Source organism: Octopus bimaculoides, chromosome 9 (genome assembly GCF_001194135.2).
Source record: "Octopus bimaculoides isolate UCB-OBI-ISO-001 chromosome 9, ASM119413v2, whole genome shotgun sequence".
Taxonomy (NCBI): domain Eukaryota; kingdom Metazoa; phylum Mollusca; class Cephalopoda; order Octopoda; family Octopodidae; genus Octopus; species Octopus bimaculoides.
The window spans coordinates 19977822-19995233 of record NC_068989.1 but is presented as its reverse complement, the minus strand read 5'-3'; the positions used below and the strand labels follow the sequence as shown (position 1 = coordinate 19995233).

The window sequence follows — 17412 nt, the reverse complement described above, 5'->3', positions numbered from 1 at the left end:
TCTCTCTCTCTCTCTCTCTCTCTCTCTCTCTCTCTCTGGTTGGCTTATATCTTGCCTCTGGAAAGAGACATGCTTACTGATTTGTCTTTAGGATGAGGGTAAATAAAAATGCTTTTGAGAGACCATTTTAAATTCCGATAGCTACGAGTTTTTTTCTAACTTAAAATCGTAAAAACAGTCGTGTGTGTGAAAACAGACAGTAGCTTGTGTAAAAGGTGTGACAAAAGACTGATGCTGTCAGACGAGTAGAGAGGATTCGCTTTTGATTTTAGCTTTCAGCGGGTTTTAGTAATTGAAATATTCAGCCTCTTAATGCTCTATTAAAAAAAAATTATGTTGAAAGAAAAGCAGTAGCGAAATTGTGCTTAAAATTTAGTTGCTTAATCCTAAACAGCCTAATAGCAATACTATCAAGTTCAACATTGTAAACATTGAATTAATCTTCGGCTATGTAGAGTTTGTACTGTGAACTTTCTTACAATAGTGATACTTTAATTTTTTTTAAAGTGCAATTTGAGTTTTATTTGGGGTTTGTTTTTACGTTTACAAAGTTTACTACTGATTTAAATTATTTGTAATTCAATGGTCAAGCTTTCAGATTAACTGCTTTGTTAATCAATGTTGTTTGGTAATGTTAATTCTGTTTTGGCTATTTTATTTTGCTCCTTCCTATGTGACAGTTATAAACATAGCGTCAATAAATATAAAATAGACATCATACCATCATCCCATCCTTGTTTTGTGTGAAAAGAATTTTTTTAAATATCATGTCTGAGCTCGTTATTGTAAAGATTATTTTCTGCATCAAATTGTATCTATCCTTTTTAACATTAAGATCTTGTTAACTGACAAGCTGACAGAATCGTTAGCACGCTGGACAACATGCTTATTGGCATTTCTCCTGGCTTTACATTCTGATTTTAATATCTGCTGAGGTTGATAAAGTATGAGTTGAATGCTGAGGTCGGTCTAATCGACTAGCCCCTTCCCCAAACTTTCAAGGCTTGTACCTATTGTACAGGGTGTCCACAAAGTTTGGGTACATGGGGATTAACACATACTTTAAGAAATTATTTCTTCTTATATTTAATTGTTTATGCTACGATTTTATTTACTCCCTGTACCCAGACTTTGTGGACACCCTGTAGAAATATTAAGATCTCATGCTCAGAGTTTAGACAGGAGCAGAGAGATACTGAAAAAAATTCAGAGTGGAGTCAGAATTTTTCGTTTTTATCATACTATTTTGTTAAATAATAGAAAATATTCTTACAATAACTATAGAAATAGCTGGTAACTTTAAATATATCAAATATTTGTACTTTCTTGTTTGGATTAGAATTTTTCTGTTGGTAACTACTTACATAGTTAATATGAGGTAAAAATAACCCAACTGTGTTATTGATTTTGTTTAATCAATAAGTATGTTCTTAAATAGATCAAGTAATTTACCACTAACAGGTGTAATTTTCCAAATTGTTAATCTATGGGCTTGTGAGCCATTTATTCATGCACTTGGCCTGTTGTATTAGTTTTAACTTCTCTACAACTCCTATTTCTTAATATTTCTTCTCCCAATCAGGCACACGCACACATCAAAATAAATGCAGTTATTTTTTAGTGAGCAAGGGGGTACAATGGCCATGATCCTTCATAGGACATCTGTGGCTCATGGGTGTAAGGAGGAACATCTTCTCAGATAAGAGACCCGGCCTGATTGTTTGTAGAAATGGATTCCACTAAAGGCACCCAGGATGTCAGCGTTGAATCAAACAGCAGATTGTCTACTACCCTTGTAGGCAGCAGCAGGTTTGAACTTGGAACCCAAAGGGTCAGAGAAAATACCACAAGGTATTCGATCTGGCATTGTTATTGTTCTGTCAGTTCATCCTGCAGGATTGGTACTTTTTTATCCACACTTAAAGATAAAAGGCAAAGTCGACTTTGGCAGATTTTGAACTCAGAATGCCAAGTGTCAGAACAAATATGTTGGTGCATTCTATCCAGTGCTCTTACAATCCTGCTAATTTACTATTTGGTACTGGAGATATGAAACACCTGCAACTGATTGTGTAGATGTTTAAAGTTACATTTTTGTCCACTTGTGTGAAATTCTTCCCCCCACCCAACCATCCCCAGTAATGATGGAGACTAGTTACTTTTTTTTTTTTGACAATATAGTGTCAGTTAGATTTTTTTTTTAGCAAATACACAATGTAGGTTGGATTTTTTTTTTTTTTTTTTTTCCCCTATCAAAAAGTTTAGTGTCATATCATTTATATAATCTTTTAACGAAGTTTATGTATTGATGTGACCAAGGAGCCATCCCCCTTTCCCTTATCACTTTCTCTCTAGCTATGTCAAAACTTATATAGGCTCTAATAACAATTACATCATTCCCCTGCTTTAATTCAAGCACCACAAGAAACAGAAAGTAGGGGATACAGAGAGAGTCACTCATTGGCAGACAAATTTGAAGTCAGATATGAGATATATTAATCTTAATCAAATGTATTGAATGTAATAAAATTTTACTATTAAAGGTCATTGCCTAAATAATAGGTATTTGATACCTGGTTAAAGTAATAGGGGTTGATATCAGTGGGTGTTGTGTTAAATTTTTGGCTGGATAGCTCCTTTTATTTCTTACTACTTGTCAATATTTTTCTATATAAAAGATATATATATTCAAGGTTACACACTGTACATATACAGTCTGTGTGTGTATATGTTTTCTATAGCGGGATGTTCCTTGTTAAGCATAGATATAATATTGCATTGGTAAGAAAGTTCTTGGACAAGTCGTTGAAGCCAATCCAATGCAAACTGCATATCAACTTGCGGTACAGTTTGGCATCTCCCATGTCACGATCATGAACCACCTGCATCGTCTCAGCAAGGTCAGCAAGCTTGGAAAATGGATACCACATGAATTGACTGAAGTGAACAAACAAGCACGTGTAACTGCTTGTCAAAATCTGCTCTAGCGAAGCCATAGATTCGGTTGGTTGGAGTCAGTAATCACTATGGGTGAAAAGTGGGTACTGTACTCCATGAGGCACAGGCGATCCTATTGTAGCAAAAGTCAACAGCCAAAGCCTTCACCAAAGGGACTGCCTGTGCAAAAGGAGGTTATGATCTCAGTTTGGTGGGGTTGGTGTGCTGTGATCATGTTGGATCTTCTCCCATGCAATACCACTGTTGACAAGGATGTCTACTGCAAACAAATTAACTGTCTAAAGATCGTGCTGGCCAAAAAACACTCAAATTTGAAGAAGATAATTTACCACCTAGGCAACATGCCAGCACATCGTGCAAAGAAGATGTCATAGAAGCTGAAGGATGTGGGCTGGGAGATTATGGTGCACCCACTGTATTCTCCTGACCTTGCCCCTTCTGACTACCACTTATTCTCTGCCCTACAACGTGTGATTGGCAATACAGAGTTCGAAAACGAAGATGTGAAATCGTTCCTTTACGACTTTGATTCAAAGCCACGCAATTTCTTGATGAAAGGATTCAAAACTTTGCCTGAAGGATGGCAAAAGGTGATTGATAATGATGATTACCTTTTGGATTGATTGTTCTTTGTTGTTTTAATTGTTAATAAAGTGATATGTTAAAAGTGTTCTAGAACTTTCTTACCAAACTGATACATACACACACACGTGGTCTTAGTTTTAACATCTGCTTTTTCATGTTTGCATGAACAAGACAAAATTTGTGGAGGCAAAATTTTTAGTCGGATGCCTTTCCTGTTTCCAAGCAAGATTTCACTGAAGATTGAAAATTGGGAAAATTATATGATAGTGTCACTCATTTACAACTCTTGTGTATTGTCAAGAAAGTAGACACACAGAAATATACAATGGGTTTCTATCAGTTTCCATCTACCAAATCCACTCACAAGGTTTTGGTCAGCTTGGAAATGTAGTAGAAGACACTTGCTCGAAGTAACTTGCAGTCAGATTGAACCCCAATCCACATGGTTGGGAAGCAGGCTTCTCAGCAAGATAGTTCTGTCTGCAACAACACACACACACACATCTATCTATCTATCTATATATATATATATATGTATATATATATATGGGGTGGTGTATTCAGTGCCTAATGAAAAGAATACATCTTAATCAGCATTTTCCTCTTAGTTGCTTCTACCCACACACATACAGTATATGCTTGCGCTTTGAAGGTTACAACTATACATAAGTACAATATATATGTATGCGTGTATATATATATATATGTATATATAGACACATGCATGCACAGGTTGCTCGCACATTACTCACTCAAAGCAGGTCAAGATTGCATATGATGATAATACCAGTTATGGTTTCAGCACAGATGGTGGCATTCCCAATGGATTTAAAAGTATTATTTTTTTTAGAAATCTTTTAAACACGCAGTTATAATGTAGTTATTTGTAATATCTATAAAAAAAAGAATACCCATATAAAACATTGTAACACAGGGATGGCTGTGATGTTAAATTTGCTTTGCAACCATGTGGTTTGTGTTTCAACCACTTTGTGCAGTGCCTCGGACAGGTAATTATCTTCTAGTGTAGTGCCAGTTTAACCAATGCCTTCTGAGAAGAATGGCACAGAAACTATTGTTTATCACCATGTTGTCTCTGCTTCTCGTGCTGGCATGGGTTAGACCAGGGGTTTTCAAACTTTTTGATTTGCGGACCCCTTTATATTTCAGGCTTTACCCTTATGAACACTTATGAAATTTATACATAAATATTTGCTTAAAATAACATATTTTTACATTTATTTATTTAATAGTATTTAACAAATAAAAGATTTCGATTAAAAAACATATAAAATCAAATTGCCCATAAAAAGTATTTGCTGTCCACGGACGCCCTGTGGTCCGCTGACCACAGTTTGAAAACCCCTGGGTTAGACAGTTCATCGGGTTCCAACAGATTGAAGGACCATATCTTGCTTCTGTCTCTTTGTTTTGGCTTGGTATCTACGATTGGGTGCCCTCTTAGCACCAGCTACTTTACAAAGTGTAGTGGTTATGGGTGTGCATATCCACTAATGTTGACATTCCACAGTTATGCTTGTCACCATCTGAACAGAATGATTCTTTTGTATTTCTTGACTTTGCCCACTGATCCCTGCGACTTGGAAAACAGATTATGAGTGGTGACAGAAAGGGCATTCAGCTGTAAAATGTTGCTTCATCCTCCATCCAACTCATTGCTAGCTTGGAAAAACATGGTAAATGAAAACAAAATTTTGTATATTTAAAAAGAACCTAAATTATCAAAATTTCACAGGGTGAGGTGTCTGATTGTCTTTATTTACTTTCCTCAAGGATTACTGCCACCATCTTTGTTATTGTTTAACTGTAGGTTAGCCCTGATTGCCATTCCATGATCAACAGCATTCCATCCTTTTCTTAGGTGCCTACCCAAGACCACATGAATATTTTTTTTTTTTTTTTCCAAGGTGGTAGGTTGTGATTTGAGGGAGATTTGTCTGCTACTTCTTGCAATTTCAGTGAATACAGAGGTTCTTCCATTGACTTGTGTAAAGCAACTTGGAATTTATGGTGTTTAATTTTTCATATGCCTTAATATAAAGCCAGGTCTGAAGTCAGCTGGCAGAGCTCTTAGCAGGCCAGGCAAAATGTTTGAGCTGCATTTCATCCATCTTTATGTTGTTCAAATTCCGCCATTGTTGACTTTGCCTTTTGTCCTTTTGAAGTTGATAAAATAAATACCAGTTGAACGCTGGGGTCAATGTAATTGACCTAACCCATCGCCTTTAATTGCTGACTTTGTGCCAAAATTTGAAACCAGTATTAATGAAATGTAAGTGGATGATATGTTTTTATACTCGTATTGAAAATGATTTCATATCAAAGAAAATTAATGCCGTCTATTTTATTTGCAGGCGTGCCATCATAATGGCTGTGAATGTTTTCAGCACAAATGCCACTGTAGGAGACCTCAGTAGGCATGATATACTCGCTTGGGTGAATTCAAGCTTGGATTTAAATTACACAAAAATTGAAGAATTGTGTTCAGGTATTTCTCTTTTTACATTAACCCTTTAGCATTTAAACCAGCCATATCTAGCCCAGATCCATGCTCTACCAAACAATAATTATTCTTAAAATAATCACGTCATTGAAATCTTAAAGCTGTAACGCATGATTAATTGAAAACAATGTAAATATATAAGCATTATGTTTGCCTGAGTAATTTGAATGCTTAAGTGTTAAAGCTTAATTAACTCATTCAAATGCTGATTTTAGGCCATTATGCCTCATTAATTGATTTTCCACACGAACTAATCTATATGATAGCGAAAGCAAATCCTTACATGTGCATTCAGATAAGGGCTCATTACTTTGCATATTTAATTTCATTATCAATGCTACCATTATGTCATAAAAGGATTAAGTCCAAAGAAAATGCCATTCATATTGTAGAAGTTCTGGATTGGACAATCATCTAACTGCAAGCTCATGTGATATGTATCTTAACCTTTGTCATTATGGAAGAACTATTCAGTTGTGTGGTGAGAAGTTTGCTTCCTAACCAAATGGTTCTAGGCTCTGTTCCACTTTGTGGCTTCTTGGGCTGACCAAAACCTTGTACAAGGATTTGGTAGATAGAAACTGGAAGAAGTCCATCATGTGTGAGTGTGAGAAAGAGTTTGTGTTTGCTCCTCCCACTACCACTTGACAACTAGTGCTGGTTAGTTTTACAACCCTATAACTTCATGGTCCAGCAAAAGGGACTAAGTACTGGGTGGGGTTCGATTTGTTCAACTGTAACCCCCTTCAAGGCAGTACCATAGCATGACCATAGTCCAGTGACTGAAACAAGTAAAAAAGGAAAAATTGCAGCTGTTTTAACCCTCAGTTAGTCATGTTTGATAAAAACCTATGATCATAAATATTCAGTTGTGAGCATACAGTGCTTGGCAACTTGCAGAAGTTTTAGCTGTTATTTCTAGTTGTTTGAGTGACCATTCTGAGGTTCCCTTATTGGCTCAGTTATTGATTTAACAATATAGTTTCTAAAGGGTTTAAAATCTGACTGGCTGGACTTTTTTTTTTGTACTTGGTACAAAGGGTACTGGTGATTGGCTGCCATCCCTTGCTTTTCAAGCATCTTCAGAGGCAGTTGAAAGGGAGTGTTTAAGCTATTGCTATACTCTCCAGCAACCATTATTTGTTCATATTTTGTGCAAATTAGTCTGCTTATGACTGCATGGTTCTCAGTTCAATCACACAGAGATAGGTGGCATATACTATTCCCTCAGTTTAACCTATACTTTCAGAGTTAAGTTTGTATAGAGGAAAACTGTACAGAAGCCTTCATATGTATGTTTATACTTACCATTTTTACATTCATTTTCCATGTTTGCATGGGTTGAACAGATCCTTTCCAACATAGTGACATACCACTTGTGTTCCATAGTCAAGTTCAACGTCCTGAGACAGCTTTCATTACTTCTGCTCATATCTTCCTTGGTCCTTCATCACAAAAAGACTAAGTGTAAAGAAAATGCTATTCATGTTGTAGAAGTTCTGGATAGGAAGATCATCTAACTGCAAGCTCCACTGTTTATTTGAATATCCTGATGATGGTTTCATACACAGAACAGTCAGTGCAGTTTAGATTGGGGGCTCAACATTTAACTTTTTCCCAGTTAGATCTGGTGTCAGTCAGGGTTGTGTCTTGGCTCCCACTCTGTTCAATGCCTGCGTGGATTGGATATTTGGCTGAATGGTGGCTCGATCAAGTTGTGCACTCATTGGTGAAACTAGAATTACAAGCCTAGATTTTGCTGATAGCACAGTTGTTCTTGCTGTGTCTCTGGATGTCTTATGGAGCTTTCTCCTTTCACTGAGTAAGAAAGCGGGACACTTGACCGTAAAGTCTCTTGGGTCACAACAAAGATCCATACTTTTGTTAGCTTCCTGGAAGACTCTACCTTACCTGTTTCTATGGGGGTGAGAATGTTGATGTTGTTGACCACTTCTCATCTCAGCAGAAGATTCGTAGCAGCATTAGCTGAAAGTCTGAAGTCCTGAAAAGACATGAATGAGCTGGTGCAGTTGTTGACTCATTGGACAAGGCTGTTTGGTGCTGCCGATATCTGTGTAGGAGGACAAATGTTTGCCACTCAGAGACTGGGATGTGTCCTTTTGCTTGTATGATTCAAGAATTCTAGCTCAGAATATTTGTCCAAGTTAGATCCTGCTTACCGTCTTTTCACTGAGGATCTGGCTAGGTTGGCGGCTCATGTTGGTTAACGATATGCCGCATAATCACAGCAGAGGAGGAGGTGTCTGGCCGAGATAGGGACTAACTGGGACTCTGCTTGACAGGTTGCCCATGTGAACCTGGGAGTATATTGACAAATGGTGAAGGAAGCAATGCACTGCAGTGGTGCATACCCTCACATGTGACCAAACCTGTACTTCATTACTTTACATGCCTGTACTAATGCAGACTTCTTTCTTGCACACTACACCTGACTTGTACCTAATCTACCATGCCATTCATGCACACTAGCATTACAGATCCAGTGAAGCTTACTTTCTCAGCTAAACCCTAAACTGCATAGTTTAGGAGCTAACTTCTTAACCACATAGCCATGACTGTGCATATATATTAGTTTTAAATTTTGACACAAGACCATCAATTTGGGGAGCAGATGTAAGTCGATTGCATGAACCCCAGTATGCAACTGGTACATTTTATTCACTCTGTGAGGATAAAACGCACGGCTGACCTCAGAAGAATTTGAACTTGGAATGTAAAGACAGATGGTATGCTGCTAAGCATTTTGTCTGGTGTGCTAACGATTCTACCAGCTCACCACCATATTTGTTAGTTAGTGCGTATTAAGGTTTAAATCTTACTTGACATTTTGTTGTCAACTTGTATCTCTACTCAATGGAAAATCATGTTAATTTGTGCGCCACAAGATTCCATTCTTGATCCATATATATATATTTTTTTTTTTTTCTACATCAGAGTGCATTATTTAATATATATACACATTAAAACCCAAGACTTGATACAACAGAGGGGAGTCCTCTAAAGACACATTATGATAAGCTGGTTGAACAATAATGGACTATTAGGATTTTCATACCAACCAAACTTCACTCACAAAGTTTTGGTCAGTCCAAGGCTATAGTAGCAAACACATAATTGTTGCTTGCAATGCAAAGATTTTAATCATGTAGCCATATCTGTCCACAAATTGGACATGCTTTTTCAAAACAAAAAGAAAAACAGTGGCTGCCCAATGATATTATACAAACAGTTGACCTTGTTTTGGACTGGATGAAGATCATTTTTACATTGAAAAATACTAAAAGCAGATGTTTTAAATAGGTTGTCTTTTCATTGAGCAAAGATATGAGTGCAATAATATTGATGGACAATATTTTTTTAACTTATTCCTTTCTCTTAAAGAGCCTTTTTTTCTCTTCTATTTTTACAGGTGCAGCCTATGCTCAGTTCATGGATATTTTATTTCCAGGTAAGTTTTATGTATGCATGTTTATTCATTTTAACATTCATTGTTCTCTGTAGCATGGCAGGGAATTAAGGTAAGATTTTATGGCCAGATGTACTTCTTGTTGCTTACCTGTTCTTGTATAATTCAAATAAGTGGGATATCAGGGCTATTATATTCTAGCCTAATAACTCAGTTGGCCCAATCAAATTAAAAAGATATATCAAAAGACAAACAACAGTTCACATATCAATGAAAATGCATGACATGTCTCACTCTGCTTTCTTTAGAATTTTGTGAACTTTGAACACAATGGTCTATCCCTTCCTTGAAAGGACACTTGACAATCCTATTATGATACATTACAAAGTGTAATGTGTGCTATATTTTCTGTTACAATAGTTTTTCTGTTCTGTGTTAGCTACTTTAAAGGAACAGCTAAAGCTGATGACCCAATTAACCAAGGTTTAATTTGCATACTTATGTGATGGCCGGTGTTTAGCTTGATGAATAACTCACATGTCGCAAGATGTTTTTCATGATATTGGCAGCTGTATAAAAGATTTAAGAAATGTGATGCTAGCTGAGTGTTTCATCTATAGGTTAATAATGTAGTTGGAGTTAGTTTGTCTCTAAACAACCTGCTTCAATTAGTCTTACAGGAAAAGGTATTTGTTGTAGCAACTCATGTTTGTTCTGTTTATTTCTTGTTTCATCAAAATATACAGTTTCTTTCATGGCATTGAAAAGTGGCTGATATTAACCCATAGAATTCTCACATTGTAAATTAATCTGTGTGATTGGCTACTGCTAAGGTGGGCACTATTGTGAAGTGATAGCTGTTTGCGTTTTTTGTTTATTAACTCAGCACAGTAAATTGAGGTGAATTGTCAATTTAACTTTTCACTATCCATCTAATGTATATTTCTGTGGTGTTTTTTATTGGAAACTTCAACAAGGAAATGTAACTGCCTTTTCCAAAGACCTTGGTACTTCCTGTAAGTTTTTTCAACAAGAGTTAGAGATTTGAATTTATCAATACTCGTATAAGTTATCAGTTTCTAATTTAGTATTCTACACTTGTTTTATTTGCAGGCAGTATTCCATTGAAAAAAATTAAATTCAGTACTCGGTTAGAACATGAATATATACAGAATTTCAAACTTCTTCAGTCCAGTTTTTGCAAGCTTAATGTTGAACAGGTATGTATCAGTTTCATTCATTAATGTTTATAATGTGTGCACACACACACTGATTATTGATTGGCTCCAGGTCAGTCATCATTGAACAGACTTAGATCGCCTTGTTCCATTCATGACCATCCTGTCTTTTATTCAGGCATAGTGTATTTAAAACTACTTTATCCAATGTAGCCTTACTTTCTAAGATGACAAACTGTGATCTGAAAGGAATTTGGCTACTCTTTCTAACAAAGAGCGCTGTCCTGTAGAAGTACTAGTCAAGTACAGGGGTCAGTGTAATCAACTTGCCTTCTTCCCCTAAAATTGTTCGCTTTGTGTCAAAATTTAAAACATTATTGTAGTTGTGTAGGGAGAGGAACTAATGTACTAAAGAGGGCTGTAGACCCTGCAAAATCTGATAAAAGAACTGATGTGGAGTGGAGGAGCTCTTTTAGTCCAGCTGCACCCAGTTTATGCAATGATCTGGTCGGTGATAGTTAAGGTCATTCAACTGTAAAAGGCTTTACAGAAAAAAAAAACATACACAGGAATGAAGTTAGCAGGTTATTGTGATAATAATGCACCATATTGTGGAGGCACAATGGCCCAGTGGTTAGGGCAGCGGACTCGCGGTTTCGATTCCCAGACCGGGCGTTGAGCGAAAACACCTAAAGCTCCACGAGGCTCCAGCAGGGGATGGTGGTGAACCCTGCTGTACTCTTCCACCACAACTTTCTCTCACTCTTACTTCCTGTTTCTGTTGTGCCTGTAATTCAAAGGGTCAGCCTTGTCACGCTGAATATCCCCGAGAACTAAGTAAAGGGTACACATGTCTGTGGAGTGCTCAACCACTTGCACGTTAATTTCACGAGCAGGCTGTTCCGTTGATCAGATCAACTGGAACCCTCGACGTCGTAAGCAACAGGGCCAACAACAACAATGCTCCATATTAAATATTTCAACTAATTTAAAAGACATATGTTGGCTTGGTACTAGATGTAAGAGATTAGACTATTGTATAGATCATTATCATTTAGCATCACAGTTCCTTTCATTTAATGCTTTCCTTTTTTTGCTTTTTTTAAACCCATCAATCATCATTACTGCTGTTATTACATCCATTTTCCATACTGTCCATATTGGACAGGTTGTCTTCACCTCCATCTTTATTTAAGGTTGTGACTTCCTGTGCAAGTTAAAGAACTGTTGCTTTCAAAAAATTACGTCTTTGATATGATTCCTCTCATTGAAGCCTTTCTTAAGACTAACTGCTTTAGAATGTAATGTATGCATTTTATTCTTCACTACTGAAGAGATCCCCAAGTCTTTTTGAACATGTTAAAATGACTTTTTGACCTTAAATTTTCTCTGCTTGTTTGTAGAGTACACTTATTAAAGTGTACTAGGTACTTTTTTTTTTTTTTTTTTTTTTTTTTTTTTTTTTTTTTTGTGGTACCTACCTTGTGGTGTCTCTATTCATTTAAAGCAACAGAGCCAAGAAGGTAGATAGAGAATGGTGAGAGTAGAATCAAAGTGGGTGAAGGAAGCAGTGTAAGGAACAATGGTACATTGGGAATGTGATAGAGATGAGGTATTGGAGTAACCGATGGAGGTTTAACAGGGATATAGTAGACAGCTACCCTAAATATTACTACCTCATTTTAGCTTTCATTACAGCATGCTTACGCCGGTGAGTGGATTTTCTCCAGCACAATGCAAGGTTTTCACCACTTCATCTCATCTTAGGTTTCTTTCATTATCAGCTGTTATTTTTCATGCACTTTACGTCTGATCCCTTTTATATCCAGATTTTTTATTTATTCACAGCTCATACATACTTACATTTAGTTTTTGCAAATCCTCTGCATTTATAATCCACATTTCACTAGCACACAGCACCAACCTTCCCCTTATTCTGTGAGAGAGAGAACTTTTATTAGCTGCATAGGTGATCTAGGTAACAAAGGCTATCGACTACTTCTAGGGAGCAATCCTGGGATTCAAGAGCATTTATACGTTTGTGGTTGCACACAAAATCTACCTTCTCTGCTAACTCAACAGCATTCCCAACACACCTTTTTGTGTTCCATAGTTTGCTATGTGTACATTATACAGGGTGTCCACAAAGTCTGGGTACATGGGGATTAACACATACTTAAAGAAATTATTATTTCTTATATTTAATTGTTTATGTTATGATTTTATTTACTCCATGTACCCAGACTTTGTGGACACCCTGTAGAATTCCTACCTACTCCTTTTATACATATTGAACATTGCCATTTTTGTGGTAGCATAGTCCTGTCTTCTTTCTTGGATTTCAGGTTCTGCTTCTAAGTCTGTCAATAACCTTCTCCATCAGCTTTTAAGAAATTTAAAACGTTGGAACTGTTCCTGAATTTGTTTCACAATGTTCTAAAAAAAATAAATACTAATAGGCATAGTCACTCATTTTAAGAGCTATAAATTAATTGACAATTGGCATACTATTTGTAATACCCATAGGGACCATAGGAAATCCTGTTGATTTAAATCTCTAGCTGCTTGCAACACTGTTTAGTCTTGCCACAGATATTCATCTTGATAAGTGCTGCTTAGATCAGTTTTACTATGGTAGTTGCATTTGGATTTACCAATGACTAGGTCATTTATATGGGGGACTGTATAAACATAAAACTCTGTAAATCAACTGCCAGTATTAGAAATATCCCTTTCCTTACCATTGTGACCAGTAACAACCAAAGCCTGTGCTATCTGTGGTGAACGTCTTGTTTCTTTCATAATTAAAATTCCATATTATATAGGCATGATTTGATTTTTCAACAGTTTGGATTTGAGATTTTGGAAAAGTTTATTGTATCAATTGTTGATATAATATTAATCAAAAGAGGAAATAGTTCTGAGTGCATAAAAGTACACTCTGTAAAGTGGCTGGCATTAGAAAGGGCATTTAATTGTAGAAACCATGGCAAAGCAGACATTGAGACCAGGCAGATACCTCCAGCTTCACAGCTTCTGTCAAACCCTTCAGCCCATGCCAGCATGGAAAATGAACATTAAATGGTGATGTGATGATAAAAAGGGGCCATGGAAATACATTTGATGTCATGTAATATTAAGACAAACATTGTAAACACGAGACATCAAAATATAAAGAAATATGATTTCAGATCTAGTTGTGAACTGGATAGAAATGGGGCTAATTGCACAAGATGCATTGGTGTGGATAGCTAAGCAAGCAAAATAACTTAAAATTTAGATTGATGAAAATATATAGAACAAGTGATGAAAAATATCAGATGTTAGTTGATAATGGCCATATTAAAGGCTTGGTGTTGTTTAAGAATATCTAATATCAGATATTGTCAAATCTACACCAATGTAACAGACCTTTCTTACAGTGATGGTTGTTAGAAAATGGAATCTCATACAACCAAATTCTGTTGCGAGATGTGATAGAAGAAATATATATATTTTCTTTTAATATTCGAGTTATAGGTGCAGGCATGGCTGTGTGGTTAAGAAGCTTACCATCCAACCATGTGGTCTTGGGTTCAGTCTCACTGTACATCACTTGGGGCAAGTACCTTCTACTATAACTTTGGACAAACCAAAACTTTGAGTGTAAATTTGATAGGTGGAAACTGAAAGAAGCCCACTGTTTGTGTACCTTGTCTTGACATCATATGTTGATAGCAAATGAGTATCACCAGTATGCAAGGGATGGTGTTTGTTTCTTGCCATCCTTGGTAAAATATTAACTTGCTTGGAAACAGGTCTGAGTTGGCAACAGAAGGGACTACACGATAGAAAATCTGCTTCATCAAATTCCATCTGACCCATGCAAGTATAGAAAAGCGTAGATTAAAAGATGTTGGAAATATGTTAAATCCTAAAGGATTCCTTGAAGCATTTTCTGTTTAGCATTACATTTAAATTGACATCTCAGTATAAGAAATAAAATTTTAAGCATTGTTCTTCACAAAGGTTGTTCCCGTAGAGAAGCTTGTGAAAGGAAGATTCCAAGATAACTTTGAATTCGTCCAATGGTTCAAAAAGTTTTTTGACGCTAACTATGATGGACACGAATATGATGCTAACTCTGCCCGTAAATTAGTTGGAATTGCTGCTACCTCTGCTAAACCATTACCAGCAACTACCAAAACCCATCCTCAAAAAACTGCTGGCGTTATGACAAAAACAACTACAAGGCAAGGTAAGTGTTGAAATTGGGGGGGGGGGGGTCTTCTTCTTGTAAACTCCTTTAAAGATTAGTTTGAGACCGAAAAGAACACTGGCCCACAAACAGATCCCAAACCACATAATGTATCACTTGCCAGGTGAATCCCATAGAGCATCTGCAATTCCATCTGTTATTAGATCTTATAAAGTTTATGCCTTTTTTATTTTATCTCAAGTAGATAATTAATTACTTAAAGTGTTAAAATTTTCATGTCATTTTGCTGTGACATGAAAAAGAAAAAAAATCGTTTAATCAGTATCAAATGAGGAAATAGATGCAGACATTGTTGAGAATCTTGCTTCTCAACCATGTGGTTGCAGGTTCAGTCCCACTGCACAACACCTTGGACAGAGGTCTTAAACTTCAGCCCTAGGCCAACCAAAGTTTGTAAGTGGATTTGGTAGGTGGAAACTGAAAAGAAGCCTGTAATTTGTTTGTGCATATACTTGTCTTGACATCATGTGAATGTTGTAAAGAAGCATCACTGTCATACAAGCAGTGTTGTTCATTACCATGTTTGGCCATGAGGTAATATCTCTTTGCTTGGAAACAGGTGACAATTGGCAACAGGAAGGGTATCTGGCTAGATAAAATGTCTCAGAAGCCATTTTCTTGCTCCCTTGAATTATACATGCTGCTCACCCAGTTTTCTGCAGATTGGATCTTTGTTTAAGGTTTTCTCCTGTTTGAGAAATATTTAAGGACATCTCTTAGAAAATCTTTTGAATTAATTGTTTAAGTAGACATAGCTCTTGTGATTCATTGTTTTGATATGTGGTGAAATATCAACCTATTCGGGCTGACTTTGTCGAAGCTTATTATGAATCTTAACAATGGGAATTGGTCCATCAGGTTGATGATTATAATGATCATCATTTAACATATATGGTTGTCAATGCTATAATGATATGAAATTAGATTTGAATGGATCAACTAAAACAAGGATTTTCACAAGATCCCTAGCAAATGATTCATCATCATTGTTTAATGTCCTCCTTTCATGCTGGCAGGGGCTGGACAGGCAGGAGCCTGCACCAGACTTCTGTGTCTGTTTTGGCATGGCTAGATGCCTTTCCTAACACCAATAATAAACAGGTGAACTATTTTCCACATTAGCTGCAGAAAGTTGTTTGTCATCTTGTCTTAATAACAAATGTCATTGATTTAGTTCACTTCTTAAACCACTTTTATAGAGGATCTGTTTCTTTGTTTTATTTACTGTCATCATAACATCATTTTGGTTATTCTTCATTAGTTTAGGGAAAAGGCTTAATTTATGTATTTGGTCCAAAACACAAAAGATCTTGTACCATGAGAAGTCACTTTACTCAGTATATTAGGAAAAGACAATAAAAACTGAGTAGAAGGTGCTTTGTACAAGTACACAATACATATATCTCTGGCAGGTTCAAGAACTACTTCAAGTAGATAAATTTTCTTTTTTCTGGTTTCAGTCAATAAACTATTCAGCAATATATTCAATTACATTGACCTCAGTAGGATGAAAAGTTATATTTAGCAGTAGAGAAATGAAATATATGTTGTAAATTTAATGGACAAGTTTATTGCTTAATAGCTGAAATCAGAAGATCTGACATTCAAGGAGTTGTTAAATTTGTTGGCAACAAACAGCTTCTCTTCCCATGCAAAATGCAATCTCTGTATTGTTACATAGTTGTAAGGCAGGAGCATTGAATGCAGAACAGAACTGAAATACGTCAACTACGATCTATGGGAAACTGGGTGTTAATGATTTAGCATCTTAACCAGCCATATCTGGCCCAAGTAGTTTGGTTTAAGTTCAAACCAGCCAAATCTGGTTTCACACTTCTGCCCTATAATGTCATTAACCATCATGTTATCAGTCTTGAAGCTACAAGGTAATGCATGATTAATTCAAAACAAAGTGAATAAATAAATATTACACTTGACAGAGTAATCTGAATGCTAAAGGGTTAAAGACACTATCTAATGTATGTAGCTGCACTTGTATGCGAAATGAGTGGGAAGATACCATGGAATGGCAATAGAAAGTGACTGTGGGAGATAACTTAGTAAGATTTCTGGGTGAGAGGACTTTGAGAAGATTAGATGGAATATTCTTTATAATAATCCCTTCTAACCATGACAGCATGGAAAAATGAGCCTTAACCCTTTCGTTACCAAACCGCCCAAAGCCGCCCGAAAAAATTTTTGGTTCATGTGACCAAGCCGCCCAAAACTGCCCGTAATCACCTATTCATATTTAAATGAGAATGTCTGAGCAAATCTCGTTAGTACATTCGTGAAAACACGTGATTATTTGTGTAAACAGTTCAGCTATAGTTTTGTACGACGATCAACGTGTTTTTTTAATTTTGTGAATTTTGGGAGATTTTTTTCCAAATTTGTTCCTGTTGTGTTTTCAAAATTTGTAATCCTGACAAAAAAATGGATACGAATTTTATTCTGTCAAGCAGCGAGTCAGAATTCGAAG

General features: G+C 36.3%; 1 protein-coding gene across 2 annotated transcripts in view; it reads left to right on the top strand.

Annotated features, from left to right (window-relative positions):
* The window catches only part of LOC106876197 (microtubule-associated protein RP/EB family member 1), a 36514-nt gene that overhangs the window by 3767 nt on the left and 15335 nt on the right, over positions 1-17412 (top strand). For both annotated transcript variants that reach the window (XM_014924639.2, XM_014924640.2), the window contains exons 2-5: positions 5919-6052; positions 9498-9536; positions 10608-10714; positions 14681-14909. In XM_014924639.2, the coding sequence (XP_014780125.1) occupies positions 5932-6052; positions 9498-9536; positions 10608-10714; positions 14681-14909 (496 nt within the window). In that variant the 5' untranslated portion in view covers positions 5919-5931. The remainder of the gene's footprint in view (positions 1-5918; positions 6053-9497; positions 9537-10607; positions 10715-14680; positions 14910-17412) is intronic.